The sequence below is a fragment of the Pocillopora verrucosa genome, chromosome 12, assembly GCF_036669915.1.
Source record: "Pocillopora verrucosa isolate sample1 chromosome 12, ASM3666991v2, whole genome shotgun sequence".
NCBI classification, from domain to species: domain Eukaryota; kingdom Metazoa; phylum Cnidaria; class Anthozoa; order Scleractinia; family Pocilloporidae; genus Pocillopora; species Pocillopora verrucosa.
The window spans coordinates 19573940-19588610 of NC_089323.1; the positions used below are offsets into that span (position 1 = coordinate 19573940).

Genomic DNA, 14671 nt, shown 5'->3' on the forward strand with positions numbered 1-14671 from the left:
AAGCTTTTCATAATCAAAGATAGCATGATTTTGTTATCACAAATGCCACCAACATACTAAAATGTGCTACCACTATTTTTGCATATCATACCCACATGTCTAACACCATGTCATGATCACAACATACACAGACTTGTTTGTGGGCAAGCTTGCAAACAATATTTCCTATGCTTAGATGGGGTTTTCCTATGGTTTTCCTATTTCCAGAGATAGTTAACAGAGTATAAAGGGGTAATGAAGAGAGTTGACTGCCAATTGATCACCAATGATGTGGTGGGGGAGGGGGGGGGGTGACAGAAGGGGAGGGGAAATGTTAAGAATACTACAGAGCCTTATGGGGGGGGGGGGGGAAATCAGGTAAATTTTAATGTGACACAACTAAAATCTTCTAACTGCCCAGGAGATAAATAATGGCCGGTACCTAACCAATCAATCTGATCAAATGCTATTTGTCAGTCAGCATATCATATTATTATGTTCTCAGACAATCAAATATTATTAAGTATGTCCATTACCTACCGGAAGGCACTTGCGGGTTTGATTCGTTAACCAATGAGTATCAACATAAAACAACAACTCTGGGTTCACGCTGACCCTCTAGCCACCGAAAACGTGGAGTAAAATCACCAAGTTAACCTCTTCGGCAAGAAAACAGTTATTCATCCAGAACTTCCGAAAAAGTAGAGAAAAATACAAACTAACCATTTAAAACACATTTTGGAACGGTCCGCCATGTTGCACGTCAGGAATGGATTACTGCAAGGAGTGCTGGGAGGAAAATACTCTCCTCTCCACGGGTAGGGTCAGTAGCACTGAGAAGAGCGGTAGGAGGTACAGATCACTGTTAATGAAAGTCGTTTTTCTTTTTTTCTTTTTGCAAGACCAGGAGACTATCAATGGGCTTCTGAGAAGACCTTGGATTTTTATCATGGTTAAGAAGGGGGAGGGGAGGGGGGGAGGAAAGGGAAGAGAAAGGGATATCATCTTCTTTAATTTCATACCTAAGCCTTCCCCAGTGCACCCGGATACGTAGACCCCCAGCCCCCCTCCTCCAAACCCGTGAAGTCTAAGGTCAGAGCAAATATGAATTACCCAAAGAATAAAGAGAACAGAAATTTGCCTGCAGAAAAGGAGCAATAAGGGATGACAGAAATGAAACTAATATGAGTTGAAAAAATGTACACACCAAAACCAGAAAGAGCTGATATTCCTTTCAAACAGTTTATTGTTCTTAAACATTCATTGACAGCATTGAACTAGTGCAAGGCTTTAGAATTTCATCCATTGCATGAAATCAATAAATATAAGATTCTATATTAAAATTCTTATTCCTAATTAGTAAGTTCTGATGCTCCATGAAAATTTTATCTCAAGTTATACACCCACAAAGTGACTCAACTGTTAACCTTTTCTTAAAAATGCCTTTTCTATTGTCCATCATTAAAAAAAACTAAATAATAGACTTATAGAATAATGTCTGATTGTTATTACATCAATTCATACAAAAAAATTTTAGTGAGACAACTGTAATTGTTGTCCATTAAATTATCTGGCTCTATTGTAAGAATTTTTGATTCAGTTCCAGTTCTTGTTCTTGTGCTTGTTTCACTGTAGGAGGGTCCAGTGGATTGGATGCTCTGATTGACATAATTACATCAATAATTAATAAAACTGAAATAGTAACAATAATCAGAAAATTGCTTTGAAACAGGTTTTGTTGTTTTTTTTAAATCCTAGCCAACCATATTTCAGGCACGAAAAAAAAAAGTGAAAAATTAAAAAAAACAAGGAAGTGAAGGAAATCCCCAAATAGGGCTTTGGCAGCTAGTATGCTCTGCACCTAGCATGCTCCAAGATCTCAGAGAAAATTCTCCCTACATCTCACCACACACATTTCATGATTGGTTAAAGCAGAGAATTTTCTGCTTTCAGTCTGGAGCTCACAATTTTATTTACTATCAGCAACCACCTCTTAAACTTTCTAAACAATAGGAGGAGAATTTACATTTTGATCAATGTGGTCAGTGAAAGGTTAAAACATACCTCAGATCAAGATGGTGAGCTCCACCTCTGACCAGAAGTGCCACCAGTGTTGGTGAGACATCTTCTAACACCTAAAATATAATCAATTCATTTTTAATCCAACAACCATTTATGATTCCATCGGTAATAGTAGCAACAAGAGCCCTTCAAATACCACTAACTTACGCCACCAGGTCTCCATGGATCCAGGTCACCATTGGAAAAAATAATATTAGAAGATGAAGATATATTTGAAAGTCAATGAATACAAGAACATGTTTTTTATTCTTGCCCTACAAAGGACTTCTCTGACCATAAAACTAGAATGAGGAAGGTTTCACAGTGACTTAAACACTAACTGAGAAACTTGCAAAACCGACTGTGGTCACTGAAATAAGTGTGAAATACTATTGTATCAAGAAAAATTAACCCATCAGGCATGAGAAATTTTCAACATAGACAGGGATGCTAGTTTTAGGATTTGTTTTCAAGTCCTAATCTCATCTGATTGGTCTTAGTACAAATTACATTATGGACTTTTTCCAGGTGTTCTAGTTTTGACAAAAATTCTGTATCACTTTAAATCAAATACTGGTATTGCTGCCATTCAAAAAGGAAAACGTGTGGATCTATGAAAATGGGACTTGAAACAATAGTTTAACCCAATGCTTAGCATGATAGACTCTACATCAAAAGGTCTAGTTCAATCAAGCTCAGCTCAGCATCATAATCACATGCTGTGCACAACAATTGATTCACACTCTTTCCTACCAGGAGTGCTTTTGGCTGGCAGTTGAGCTTACAAAGGAAATCATGTCAGGGACAGTCAACAGCAATCATCTAAAATCCCATCCAGATGAAGTGGCAAAGGGAATGGTCAATTTGTACCCTGTTTTTAGTGCCTGCCTTAATAAAATTCTTCCTTTTTAATCTAACAAGTTCTCTTAATATGTATTTCAATGTCTTAAGGAAACCAACCTTTTCCACAGAACTGTATGGGTGCCCAGTTAGGTTGAGGTACCACACCCCATTTTTCTGGCAGTATGTGGATATCATTTCCAGAGTCCATGGCAGAGGTGGAAACATGTCTGTCTTGTTGTTAGAACCAGCTGGTAGAGAAAGCTCAGCACATGCAAATCTGAAAAGACAAAATATAAATCTTATTTTGACAAATTAAAAAAAAAATCTTTGAATAGTTCAGTGGACTTAAGTCTAAGCTTGAATTATTTGTGCCATTTGTTTCCCGAGCCTGAGCAGGCAAGAAAGGTTCATTCTTTATAGAAAGTGATTCAAGAAGGAAACTTTAAATGGAGTAATCTCTTAAAAAATCTGGTGAGGTCAATGTCATTTCAGCTCATGAGCCAGTCATCATGAGCCAGTCATCATGAGCCAGTCATCCTTTACACACATATCCAATTATCTCATTGGCATGAAGTGTTAAGCAGTATTGTACATCTCCACTTGCTGTGATGTTTGTCCATCACAGGGTTACCCCTCCAGCATTTCATCTGGTTTCCCAGAAAGTACCCTTGCACCCTTGGACAGAAAGAAATCCTGAGAGGATGATCCAAAGTGTCTTACACAACACAGTGATTTCATCAGAGTTTGAACTGGGAGCTTTAGAGATGGAGCAAAGCACACATAATACTTAGCCAATGATCCTAACTAGTTCCTATATCCCATGGAAACCATGGTTAACCCTTTACACCCTAACATCGTTATGCATATTCTTCATACTGTTCTCTATACATTTCTTAGGTTCTAACAAGGAGAATTTGTAAAACCATCAAGAGCTTTGTAATAGTTACTGATCATTTCCTTTATTCTTCTACCTTAAACATTTGATTCAAGGAATAGATTGTAAAGAGAAATTAGAACTGTGGACAGGCAGGATATGCAACCCAATACCTGATATTCCGATGCAAGGCTGTCTGGACCCAGGCCACACCCAGTAGGGTCTGCACATTCAATGTTCTCTGTATCTGGATCAAGACAAGTCAGTGTACCATTAGTGCCATTGTAGACTAATACTGTGACCTCAGCCAGACCTTCAACTTGGATGATGCACTTGCCATCATTTTACATGCCAAGTTCACAGGATGCCCAGGAAGTGGAGCCAGGAAGTCTGTTGGGTAAGGATAATCACACATGGCTAGGGTTTTGAAAGAATTGCAAATCCAGCCTAACATGTGAGGGATTTAAAATGAAAACAAAAAATAAATAATGGGTGAAACAATATATAGATGAGGGTCAAAAGGGAAGACATACAGCAAGAGTAAGGGAGACAGTTGAGTACCAGTAGTAATAATAATTATAATAATACTTATGTTAAAGTAAATAATAATAATGAAAATCATAATGATGACAACACTACTACTACTACACTACTACTACTACTTCCACTACTATTACTAATAATAATAATAATAATAATAATATACAGTAACAATAATGACAATACTGGAATTCAGCAAAGGCACATCTACAAGGAAGCCCTACATTCTATGTTTTTCAGGTCAAAGTTTCTATAAAAATCAAGCACAAACTCGAGTAGCATGTGACACCATGTCAAGGGATATAAGGAGGAAATGAAAGGGTAACTAGGTGAGAGAGGGAGGGAAACAATAAGTAAAAGAGAGGAGTGAAATAGCACTAATCAAGTGAATAAGCTAACAGGTAGTTACAGAGTAGTAATAAAATCCTGCTCCCTATAACAAGTGTTGCAGTTTTGAGTGATGATCAAATAACCCTTACCTGTTCTGTTGAATTTAGCAGTTTGCAGAGTTTAAATATTTTTTAGAGTTCAGTAAGTCCTATAAAATGAAGAAAGAATTTCAAATTAATTCAAATTGAAATACAATTCCACACCAGTTTCACTCGCAGAATTATTGATCTCCAAGTATGGAACACCATGAACTGTTATTCATATGGAAAATCCATGTACATGCCATAATGTATAATGTAACCAGCCATATAAATAACAGTCACTAACTCAAACAGCTTTCTCAAAAGGAGTCTGATTCACTTACTTAACCCTTTAACTCCCAGATCAACTCTGTAATTCTCCTGACTTTCAATCACATGATTCTTATAATGTTAGTTCAGAGAATTTAGCATTGGATCAACTTATCATCCCTAAATTGATATCTTTCTTTATTCTCATCACTTATTTGTTTGATATTTTATTGATATTGTAAGGAGGAATTCTGTCTTGGTCACTTATGGGAGTTGAAGGGTTAATGTACTCCTTAATACTAACCCTTTACACCCTAACATCCTCTTTGATATTTTCTTCAGTCTTATCACTTTTCTATTTGATATTGTAAGAAGACATTTTGTTTTGGTCACTCATAGGAGTTAAATGTTCAGAGAGGACAACTAGTTATCAACCTGAACAAGACAAAAAGATGAAAAAGTTGAATCGTCAAATAGAAAAAAAAATTAACATTACCTCTGTCACTGCAGTGAAGAAAAAGTCTCTTTCACTTCCACGGAAAGTGGTAAATTGGAGCACTGGAAGTGTATCTTCAACCTGAGTTTCAACCAAGCACACGACATTCACTGGATACCTGAGTGCATGTAACAAGACATTTAGTAAATAGCAGTAACTATTACACCTTTCTTTCTAAAAGATGAGTCAATTAAGGTAGGAATTACTTTCTCAAAGTCTCTCCTCTAACTGAATTGTACAGCCACTTGGCCATGAAAGGTCTGGGTACTAGACTAGGCATTTCCTATTTTATCAAATCAGAAAAATAAGGTGAAGTATGCTTAGCACACATAGCCTGGGTTTTTTTTCTCTGATACTGATTACCACTGTGCTATCAAATGAATGAAGTATCCATTGAATTTTTCTTACTTTTTGATCCTAGAAAATTCACTTAAGTTAACAAAAAAAAGGTATAAGCAGTCCACAGTCCTTTTTCTACTTTTTCTACAGATATCTACTATCCAATAAGAATGGTTGAACCCATATTTGGGAAAGCTCAACAGTATTTGTCACAGAGAAGGGGCTTGTGTAAAGTTCCTTCTTTCAAGAAATGTGGTTTAATTACAACTTACATGGCAAGGTTGAAAGAGAACATATCAACAAGATTCTCTTCCCTGCCACTTGTTCAAGCCATTTCAATCTTTCATTGCAATGTCTCCCTGCAAAGGAAGCCACTGATTTCAAGAGCTACGGGGTGAACCATATAGCCACACTTGCAGACCACATTGGTGCCACAGATTAGGTAGAGGTTGAAGCCCTTAAGTCTGAGTGAAAACACTTCAAGTTCTTTGCACAGGATTCCCAAAGCCAGGGAATACTTCGACTGAGTGGTTGCTAACCAAGATATGCAGCATTTCATTACTCAAAGTAATGTTTTCAAACCTGGTGAAGTTGTCTGCTGTAGACCAGAGCCTGTCTGTGACTAATGCCTAGCCAGAAAGAGGCGCAAGTGGATAAAGACAAGGCTTCGAAATTCATTGAAAGATGACATGCTTGACTCCTTGTTACAAATTTCCATCAATGGGCCCCTGTATCAAAATCAAAAGATGTAATAGAACAAGCAGTTAGACTCAGTTGCCAATTATGCACATGAAACAATAAAATTTACAATTATAACATAAATGTATCAGTCATGGTATCCAGTCAAGTTGCTGATGGTTCAACTCGCCAACGCCAACTTGCCGATGTATAAAATCAAGTAGAGACGTCAGCGAGTTGGTCTTCAATCCAATACAACTTATTAAAAGTTAAACATATAGAAAAGTAAAAGATCTTTAGCAAAAAACTTTTACTTCACTTTTACTTCAATGACCAAAAAAGCTTTAGACACAAACGCTTTATTGTGTGACAACAACACTGTAAAGATAAAACAATATTATGACAGCGTACACAATAACTCGTTCGCATCTGAAGCTTTCATAGTCATTGGCGATGTTTTCCTTGCTTTATTCACCATGAGATCCTTATAAACTTTGTTGAAAAAAAATTGTTTTTTTACTAAAGATCTTTTACTTTTCTATATGTTTAACTTCTAATAAGTTGTATTGGATTGAAGACCAACTCGCCAAGGTCTCTACTTGATTTTATACATCAGCGAGTTGAACCATCAGCGACTTGAATGTAATTCTCAGTTATAAGAGGAATGTATCAATTCACACCCGCCAATGCAGAATTCCGCAAAAATGACAACTTGTCAACTTTGAGACAAGGCAAAGCTACTTAACACTTAACACCATGTTCTTCATCACTTTCATAACAATTTCTAATACCGGTAATTGTTTTTGCCCTATTTTATTTTCATTACTTTTTGATTGAGAGAGTTAAAAAAATGAGCCTCAGAGTGCAGGAAAATGCATTTCCGAGGGTCTAATTTTTAAAAATTTTCTGGGGGAGCATGCCCCCAGACCCCCCTAGGGGCTCAGGCCCTACAGGCCTTAGTTCACGCCCTTTGGCCTTGTATTCACATCTTATGGGAGAGATCTTGGGTTTTACACCTGCTTCTTACACCTGAATGAGCTATCTCCACTAATTTATCAAAAGGGTAATCAACTACTTACACTGATCTACCAAATGTCTTTATGCTAAAATACTTTCACACTTTTTTTTCCTTCACCAAAGATATTTACTTCAAGGCTAATTGCAGTCAATGACGTGTTTTTCCCCAAACCATCACCCAGACCAAGTGTCAAATCTCCTATCATTTCATTGTAATTGTTGACTGTAAGGCTCAGCGTAGTCAATGATGTGTTTTTCCCCAAACCATCACCCAGACCACCTGTCAAATCTTCTCCACTCATTTCACTGTAATTGTTGACTGTAAGGCTCAGCGTAGTCAATGACGTGTTTTTCCCCAAACCATCACCCAGACCAAGTGTCCACTCTTCTCTACTCATTTCACTGTAATTGTTGACTGTAAGGCTCAGCGTAGTCAATGATGTGTTTTTCCCCAAACCATCACCCAGACCACCTGTCAAATCTCCTATCATTTCACTGTAATTGTTGACTGTAAGGCTCAGCGTAGTCAATGATGTGTTTTTCCCCAAACCATCACCCAGACCACCTGTCAAATCTCCTATCATTTCACTGTAATTGTTGACTGTAAGGCTCAGCGTAGTCAATGACGTGTTTTTCCCCAAACCATCACCCAGACCACCTGTCAAATCTCCTATCATTTCACTGTAATTGTTGACTGTAAGGCTCAGCGTAGTCAATGATGTGTTTTTCCCCAAACCATCACCCAGACCACCTGTCAAATCTCCTATCATTTCACTGTAATTGTTGACTGTAAGGCTCAGCGTAGTCAATGACGTGTTTTTCCCCAAACCATCACCCAGACCACCTGTCAAATCTTCTCTACTCATTTCACTGTAATTGTTGACTGTAAGGCTCAGCGTAGTCAATGATGTGTTTTTCCCCAAACCATCACCCAGACCACCTGTCAAATCTTCTCTACTCATTTCACTGTAATTGTTGACTGTAAGGCTCAGCGTAGTCAATGACGTGTTTTTCCCCAAACCATCACCCAGAGCATCTATGTTTTCAAGGGGGTAAATGTTATTGAATACAAGGTTCAATGTAGTTACACACTCATTTTTTGCCAAACCCTCAAAGAGGTTGCATTTCCAGTCTTCACTGATGCTGCCAGGGTTGTTTATGCTCACACTTAGCTTTGTTACACAACCATCCTTAACTTTGGCAAATACTGGTGTAATTGGTGAAGAATCATTTGTAGATAAACAAACCTCTCTGCAAATCATGTTGCCTGAATTAAAGGAATGAACATTAAATGCAAATAAATATGTTTGATTGCACGATAGCCTTTGAAGAGTTTTCTTTCCGTCTCCCATCACCTCCCCCTGAATGTCAATACTCAAGTAAGACAGGGTGTCAAGTTTGTTAAAATGCTTAAAAAGACAGTCAGCAACACTATCAGTTATTCTTCCGTTCATATTCAAATTGACACATGAAACTGATGAAGCTATGAGGAGTTTACATAGATCAGTTGCTCCACTGCAATCTAACTCTCCCCAAATGTTGACAGTTACTGAATGTAGTTTTGAAGCTGAAATGTTTTCTTTCAGGACAGGGCAAAGGAAAGCTACTTGTGAATTTCCAACCATGCCAGTAACATTTGGATACACTGTTAAGGATGTGGTTGACTTTATTGCAGACTGTAGAGTCCCACAAATATTCGCCCAATTTGTAGGAAGCTCACCAAATACTTTTAATTGCAGAGACTCCAAAGACTTGTTTCCTAGAAAGCCTTCTTTTAACAAATTCAAACTAGTGTAGCTGAGTTTTCCACAAACAATTAGTGCAAGGGACTTCAGAGAAGGATTTGTAATGAGTCCTTCACTAACAGAAGTTGCTAATGAATCCTGCATGTCTTCAACAACAGTAAGGCTTAAAGATGTAAGTGATCTGTTCAATAAAATCTTTCTGAAAAGTTCTGCTTTAGTTTCCATCCATGGACCAAAAGTCTTGAGTACAACGGAAGTCAGTGGCGTATCTGCAGATAGTCCCTTGTCAAGTATGGCAACATAATCCTCTAAAATTTTGCAAGGCAGTTGGAAAGTTACGGTCGTCAAGGTCTTATTTGCAGCCAAGCTGTCACTGATAGCAACAAATTCTACTGAGGAAATATTGGAACAAGTAACCTCAAGAGTAAAGGAATATGCAGTTGAGTCCACTCTGAGTACTCTACACACAAGAGTTGTAATCTCCTTTGTCATATACGTAACAGAAAAGGAAAGTGTTTGTAGCCTTGTGTTGAATGCCACGAAATCAGCTAGTAGGTCATTATTTACATCGGCCAAAATGTAATCACACAAATTTCTTATTGCTAGATGAACAGGAAGCTGTACCTGCGAAAATCTTGTGCAGGCATTCAAAATAATGAACCAGTCTGTTGTTACTTGCTCCTCTGCTAAGTCAATAGTTATGGTCTGTGGAAATGGAATAAAGGAACAAAGAGCCATCGCCACTTGTTCATAATTTCTACTCTCAAGGAAACATTCCTGAAAGAAAGTGGCCTTTTCCTCATAGCACTTCCACCAGTCCCAGTTTTCATCCTTAAGCTTCTTGCCAATTTGTTCAAAAAGAACACCAGCTTCCCCATTCAGAATACCTGACATGAAGACAAACACTTGTCTGTCCCTCTCTACCAAATCCTCATCGAAGTTCAACTCAGAAAAATCAACCATTTGTTTCAATAACATATGTGCTAGATAAAATGCAGCCAGATACTCTTGAAATGTCTTGTGAAAGAAGAAATACTCATGCTGTGGGTTAATCTTCCTTAAGCTGCCTTCCTTGAACACAAGACCAAGTTTGCGAGCTGCAAGACTCTCATGTGTAGATTCAAATTCTACCAACTCTTCTTCACGAAATGAAAATCGACCTTCTTTCAAGCATCTCCAAGCTAACTCTCCAAGTACTAGCAAACTGTTTTCAAAGTGCCTCCTTATAGCTTTGTCACCATCAGGTGCCTCCAGATTGTGCTTGGCACAATATCTCCGTAAAAGGCAAGCAACAATTATCTGATAAAGGTCAGTGCGACAAGATGGTAGATTTCCTTCATAATCTTCAAACACAACACAGAGGAGAAGAAGATTCAATGGATTGCTTGGAAGTTCGTGTAAGTAAGAATTATCTTGAATTGCCTCAATAAGCCGTCTTCCCTTTGGTTCATAATCTTGACCCAAATGTCTGAAGTGCTTCCTGATGTAATCATACGAATCTGTTTCTGTGAACCCTTTGATTTGCAAAAGAACATCAAAGTCCACATTCTGCCGCACTTCAATTCCTTTCTCTTGGCGAGAAGTTGCCAAGATATAGCAAAATGGTAAAATTCGCCTATGAAGTAACTTGTCCACAGAACTTTCCGCTGTTTTAGGAAGCTCATCCAGGCCATCCAAAATGATCAAAATTCTTTCCTGGTTATGAATATCCTTGATATAATGTACTACATTTTTTGTGGCATTTTGGTCAATATCTTCAGGGAGGAGCTGATCAACAATAGCGTCCATTACATCTCCATGAATGTCTCTGCATTTTAGCAACAGCAAAAGTTCAAATAATGGGAAAGACGATTCATTTGGGATTGTTCCATTTGCCCAGTCATGAGAGATTTTGAGGCAAAAAGTTGTCTTTCCAATCCCAGGGCTTCCCTCGACAAGAACCATGGCATCCTCACCTTTATTGAGAGTTCTGAAGATGTTAAACATGTCCACTTCATTACCTTCCAACACGAAGTCTGTTTTTCTCCTTGAAACAATTGACAATCTTGTATAGACATCGTCAAGGGCAAGCTTGATGGTGTTCAGCCAAAAGAGTGGTTTCAAAAGAGACCGTCTGTTGTACTCAGCACTGAGTAGTCTTCTCAACACAGCAAGTTCATGGTCTACACAAAATTGACCAAAACAAAATTAACTTCTCTGACTCTTAAAAATTGTTGAGTAAACTCACACTAGCTGGGAAGACCTTTTTAGCAACATACATTAGTTTTAGTCAAAATAACCAATTTATCATAGCAAATTAACAATTATGAACAAATTTTCCTTTCGTTTTCCTTTCGTACAGGCAGACCAGCAGATAATGCCTCCAGAGCTGTTATTCCAAAACCTTCCGTTCTGGATGGCATTATTGCAAGATCCACTTCACAGAATAAGTTTGCCAGCACTTCTCTGCTATCATCAAAGCTGCGAACAATAAGCTGATTGCGTTTAATGCCATGGTGGAGCAACTTTTCTGCCACAATATCTCCTTTTCCTCCAGCTGTGCAGACAAATTTGAGTTTGTAGGATTCATCTTTCAACTCAGCAATTGCTTTGGCAGCTATGTCGTACCCTTTGACATTGAAATCTTCACAGCTGTCACCACTTCCAATTACCAGAATACAGAATGTTCTTCTCTCTTCTGTGGCTTGCTCTACTTCCAAAAATTCAGAGAAAATGCTTGGAGTAAGGTCAAAGATATTTTCCTGTTGTTTAACTGGATAAAGGTGACGCCTGTAAGCTTCTGCCAGCTTGGGTCCAATAGTGATAACTTGATCAGCCATTTTACAGAGTTGGATTTCTGTTTTTTGCATTTTTTCACCTTCTGAAATGATTTTGTACATTCCATCTTCTTCAGGAGCAGAATGAACAACTTGGATCCACTTGCAATGACTGTAAATTGGATTTCTCTTAATGAGTGCAATTGGTCGGCCAAGGTGAACTCCATGACCAATGACACAGTCCATTGTATGGTTTATTGGAGGAGATGACAGGCAAAGAACTGGCTCTAAACCAGGAACTCCACCTGCTTCAATGAGCTTCACATTGTGACCTTTAGCACTGCTCCTGTCCTCTCTGCTGCAATTTGGAAGCAAGACACAAACATCCACACTGGGGTGTTTAGCTAACTGGATGGCCAACTCTCGGTTGATAGTTGACAAGTCCCCATCAGTTGATGATCTCCACTCACTACTTAGCAAAGTGACTTTCAGTGTCCTACTTTCCTGGTCTTCCAGTGATGTAGAGGCTACACTAGGAATGGTGGAATACTACAACAACAAAACAAGAATGGTATTGACAATAAGCTGTAAAACAATAATAAATCACAATCATAATGGATGTCCACTCAATATGTCAAGTCAATTCTTTTGTAAATTTGCAGTTGAGTTTTATCCTATGCCAAAGAGTCAGATACATGTAGATTGAGACGAAGTTAAACCAGGAAAATGTTAGGTTGCTTCAGAAATCTACACTGATAACGACCATTACAGTTACAAGGAAAGTGAAAATTATCCTTTAAGGGTCTTCCTCTTCAACTCACTTTGAAATTGGTACATGTAGTTTCATTGCAGACATTTAGGTGAAAAAATAAGGGGATAAATGAATGTTTTTGTCAAAATCAAAGGTTGGTATTTGTAAAAGATTTAGATTCCTCTTACTACCTTTTGTAGCCTTGACATGACAGGAAGCTTTTAATTCTGAAAAATTATGCTGGAAGAAAACAATACAAAATGTGAGTTTACTAAGGCTATTTAATAAGCTTTCTATTTCCTCTTAGAGTGTTGTTGAGACCACTTAACCCTTTAACCCCTAAGACCCAATTTTTAATTCTTGTCTCTAGCTGCTATACATTTCCTTGTGAATTAGTTTGGAGAATTTGCTGTTGGATGAAGACAACAACTTCAACCTGATAAGTTGAAGAATTCTCATGAACTTTTTGCTGTATAATGTATGGATATGATAAGGAGAAGTTACATGTTAATCACTTCTGGGAGGTAAAGGGTTAAGGCAGAAGCAGAGGCTAACTTGACCTTTTTGGGAAGCCTTCATTTTATCATATATTTGAGATCATCATTTAAGTTGCCATTTTGTAAAATGTGACGATTGTAAAACGGCCCACTTTCAAAATTAGAAATTTTGTTTCCAAGGACAAATCTTGCAGCAAATAGAGATTAGATCCTGTTCTAATGGTGTTTGCTGTTCATGGGGTATTTCCTTTAGATGACATTTCTGACACATCCATTTCCTAAGTAACAATGTGATAACTAAAAACAAAGCACTGTCTAACTGATCATGGATTGAACTCAGGAAAGAGCTCTACAGTAGCTGACTACTTACACTTTCCAAGCAATGAAAACACAAATATATTTTTTTATCCTTTTATTCTACGAATTTTGATATTTCCCATTTTTGGAATGCATTGCAACCATAAGCAAGCGAACAACCACACATTTTATTTTGTCACACCATGTTAGATTGAAAGTTGCTAATTCCCACACCATGTCATATTTTTGTGGTTCCTGGTGGCAAGGAACATTTACAGCACAGTATACCACGGTCTGTGAAATCTTCCAAATGAGAAGGTATGGGATTGTAAAATTGTCAAAATTGAATATTACTCAGCAAACTGCTCTGAAAATCTTTATCACCATCATCTTTGTGCATGTGCCAAACCATTTTAAGTAGTACTAAAAATTGACTTGGATTTAGAGAAGTTTTTTCTCCAAAATGGCCTTTTAAACACACCCCCTGATTTCATGAAATTCCACAAATTCCAAGGCACTGAGCAAAATAAAAGTTTTTTCCCAGATATATGTAAAAAATCATATATCCTATGTGACAATTCCAGGCCATTCCTGCAAATCTGTCAGTAAATTTTTCATTAATGATTTGAGACAAAATTTACTGAATTTAGTGTTTGGTACCACCTTAATTTGGTTTTGGAAATGTACCTCAAAGTAGGCACTGTACAATGAATTATTTCCTCTCAAATACAGACATGTAAGAACAATTTCAATGAAATCAGAACATACCAATAGCAAGTCATCTGACCACCTCCTTCTTCATACATCCTAAACAGATAGAGAAAATAAAAGAATGAATGTTTAAATACATCACCTATTCTGCATTTGGAAAGGCATGTTATAAAAGTCAGAGATTGTGGAAAGAGAACTATTTATGTTTATGATAAGAAAAAATTCTCAAGATTTTCAATGAAATAAATTTCTTTTTGACCTGTGGATGAAATTCAATTGCAGAAATGATCCTAAAAGGTACTACCTTGTAAATTAAGCAATTGCAGAGATCAGGATTCTACTGAAGCCGATAAAAGACAACTCCAATATATTTTTGAAATCCAAAACATAGTTTATTGTAGTTTAAA

General features: G+C 37.5%; 3 protein-coding genes across 4 annotated transcripts in view; all 3 read right to left on the bottom strand.

Annotated features, from left to right (window-relative positions):
• LOC131771894 (NACHT, LRR and PYD domains-containing protein 2-like) overlaps window positions 1–11238 on the bottom strand; it is a 35506-nt gene extending 24268 nt beyond the window's left edge. The window contains exons 1-3 of the mRNA XM_066159585.1: window positions 7570–11238; window positions 6395–6540; window positions 5474–5591 (exon numbers count right to left, since the gene is read on the bottom strand). Of these exons, the coding sequence (XP_066015682.1) occupies window positions 7594–11238 (3645 nt within the window). The 3' untranslated portion in view covers window positions 5474–5591; window positions 6395–6540; window positions 7570–7593. The remainder of the gene's footprint in view (window positions 1–5473; window positions 5592–6394; window positions 6541–7569) is intronic.
• LOC131778278 (lysosomal Pro-X carboxypeptidase-like) lies at window positions 1208–4214 on the bottom strand. The gene is made up of 5 exons (XM_066159596.1): window positions 3931–4214; window positions 3001–3160; window positions 2209–2273; window positions 2044–2114; window positions 1208–1637 (listed from the first exon to the last, which is right to left on the bottom strand). Exons 2-5 carry the CDS (start codon window positions 3089–3091, stop codon window positions 1556–1558), a joined length of 309 nt encoding a protein of 102 aa, XP_066015693.1. The 5' UTR covers window positions 3092–3160; window positions 3931–4214; the 3' UTR covers window positions 1208–1555.
• Window positions 11239–11545: 307 nt separating the features above from the next.
• The window catches only part of LOC131795874 (uncharacterized), a 32733-nt gene continuing 29607 nt past the window's right edge, over window positions 11546–14671 (bottom strand). For both annotated transcript variants that reach the window (XM_066159595.1, XM_066159594.1), the window contains exons 2-4: window positions 14322–14360; window positions 12951–12999; window positions 11546–12557 (exon numbers count right to left, since the gene is read on the bottom strand). In XM_066159595.1, the coding sequence (XP_066015692.1) occupies window positions 11556–12557; window positions 12951–12968 (1020 nt within the window). In that variant the 5' untranslated portion in view covers window positions 12969–12999; window positions 14322–14360 and the 3' untranslated portion in view covers window positions 11546–11555. The remainder of the gene's footprint in view (window positions 12558–12950; window positions 13000–14321; window positions 14361–14671) is intronic.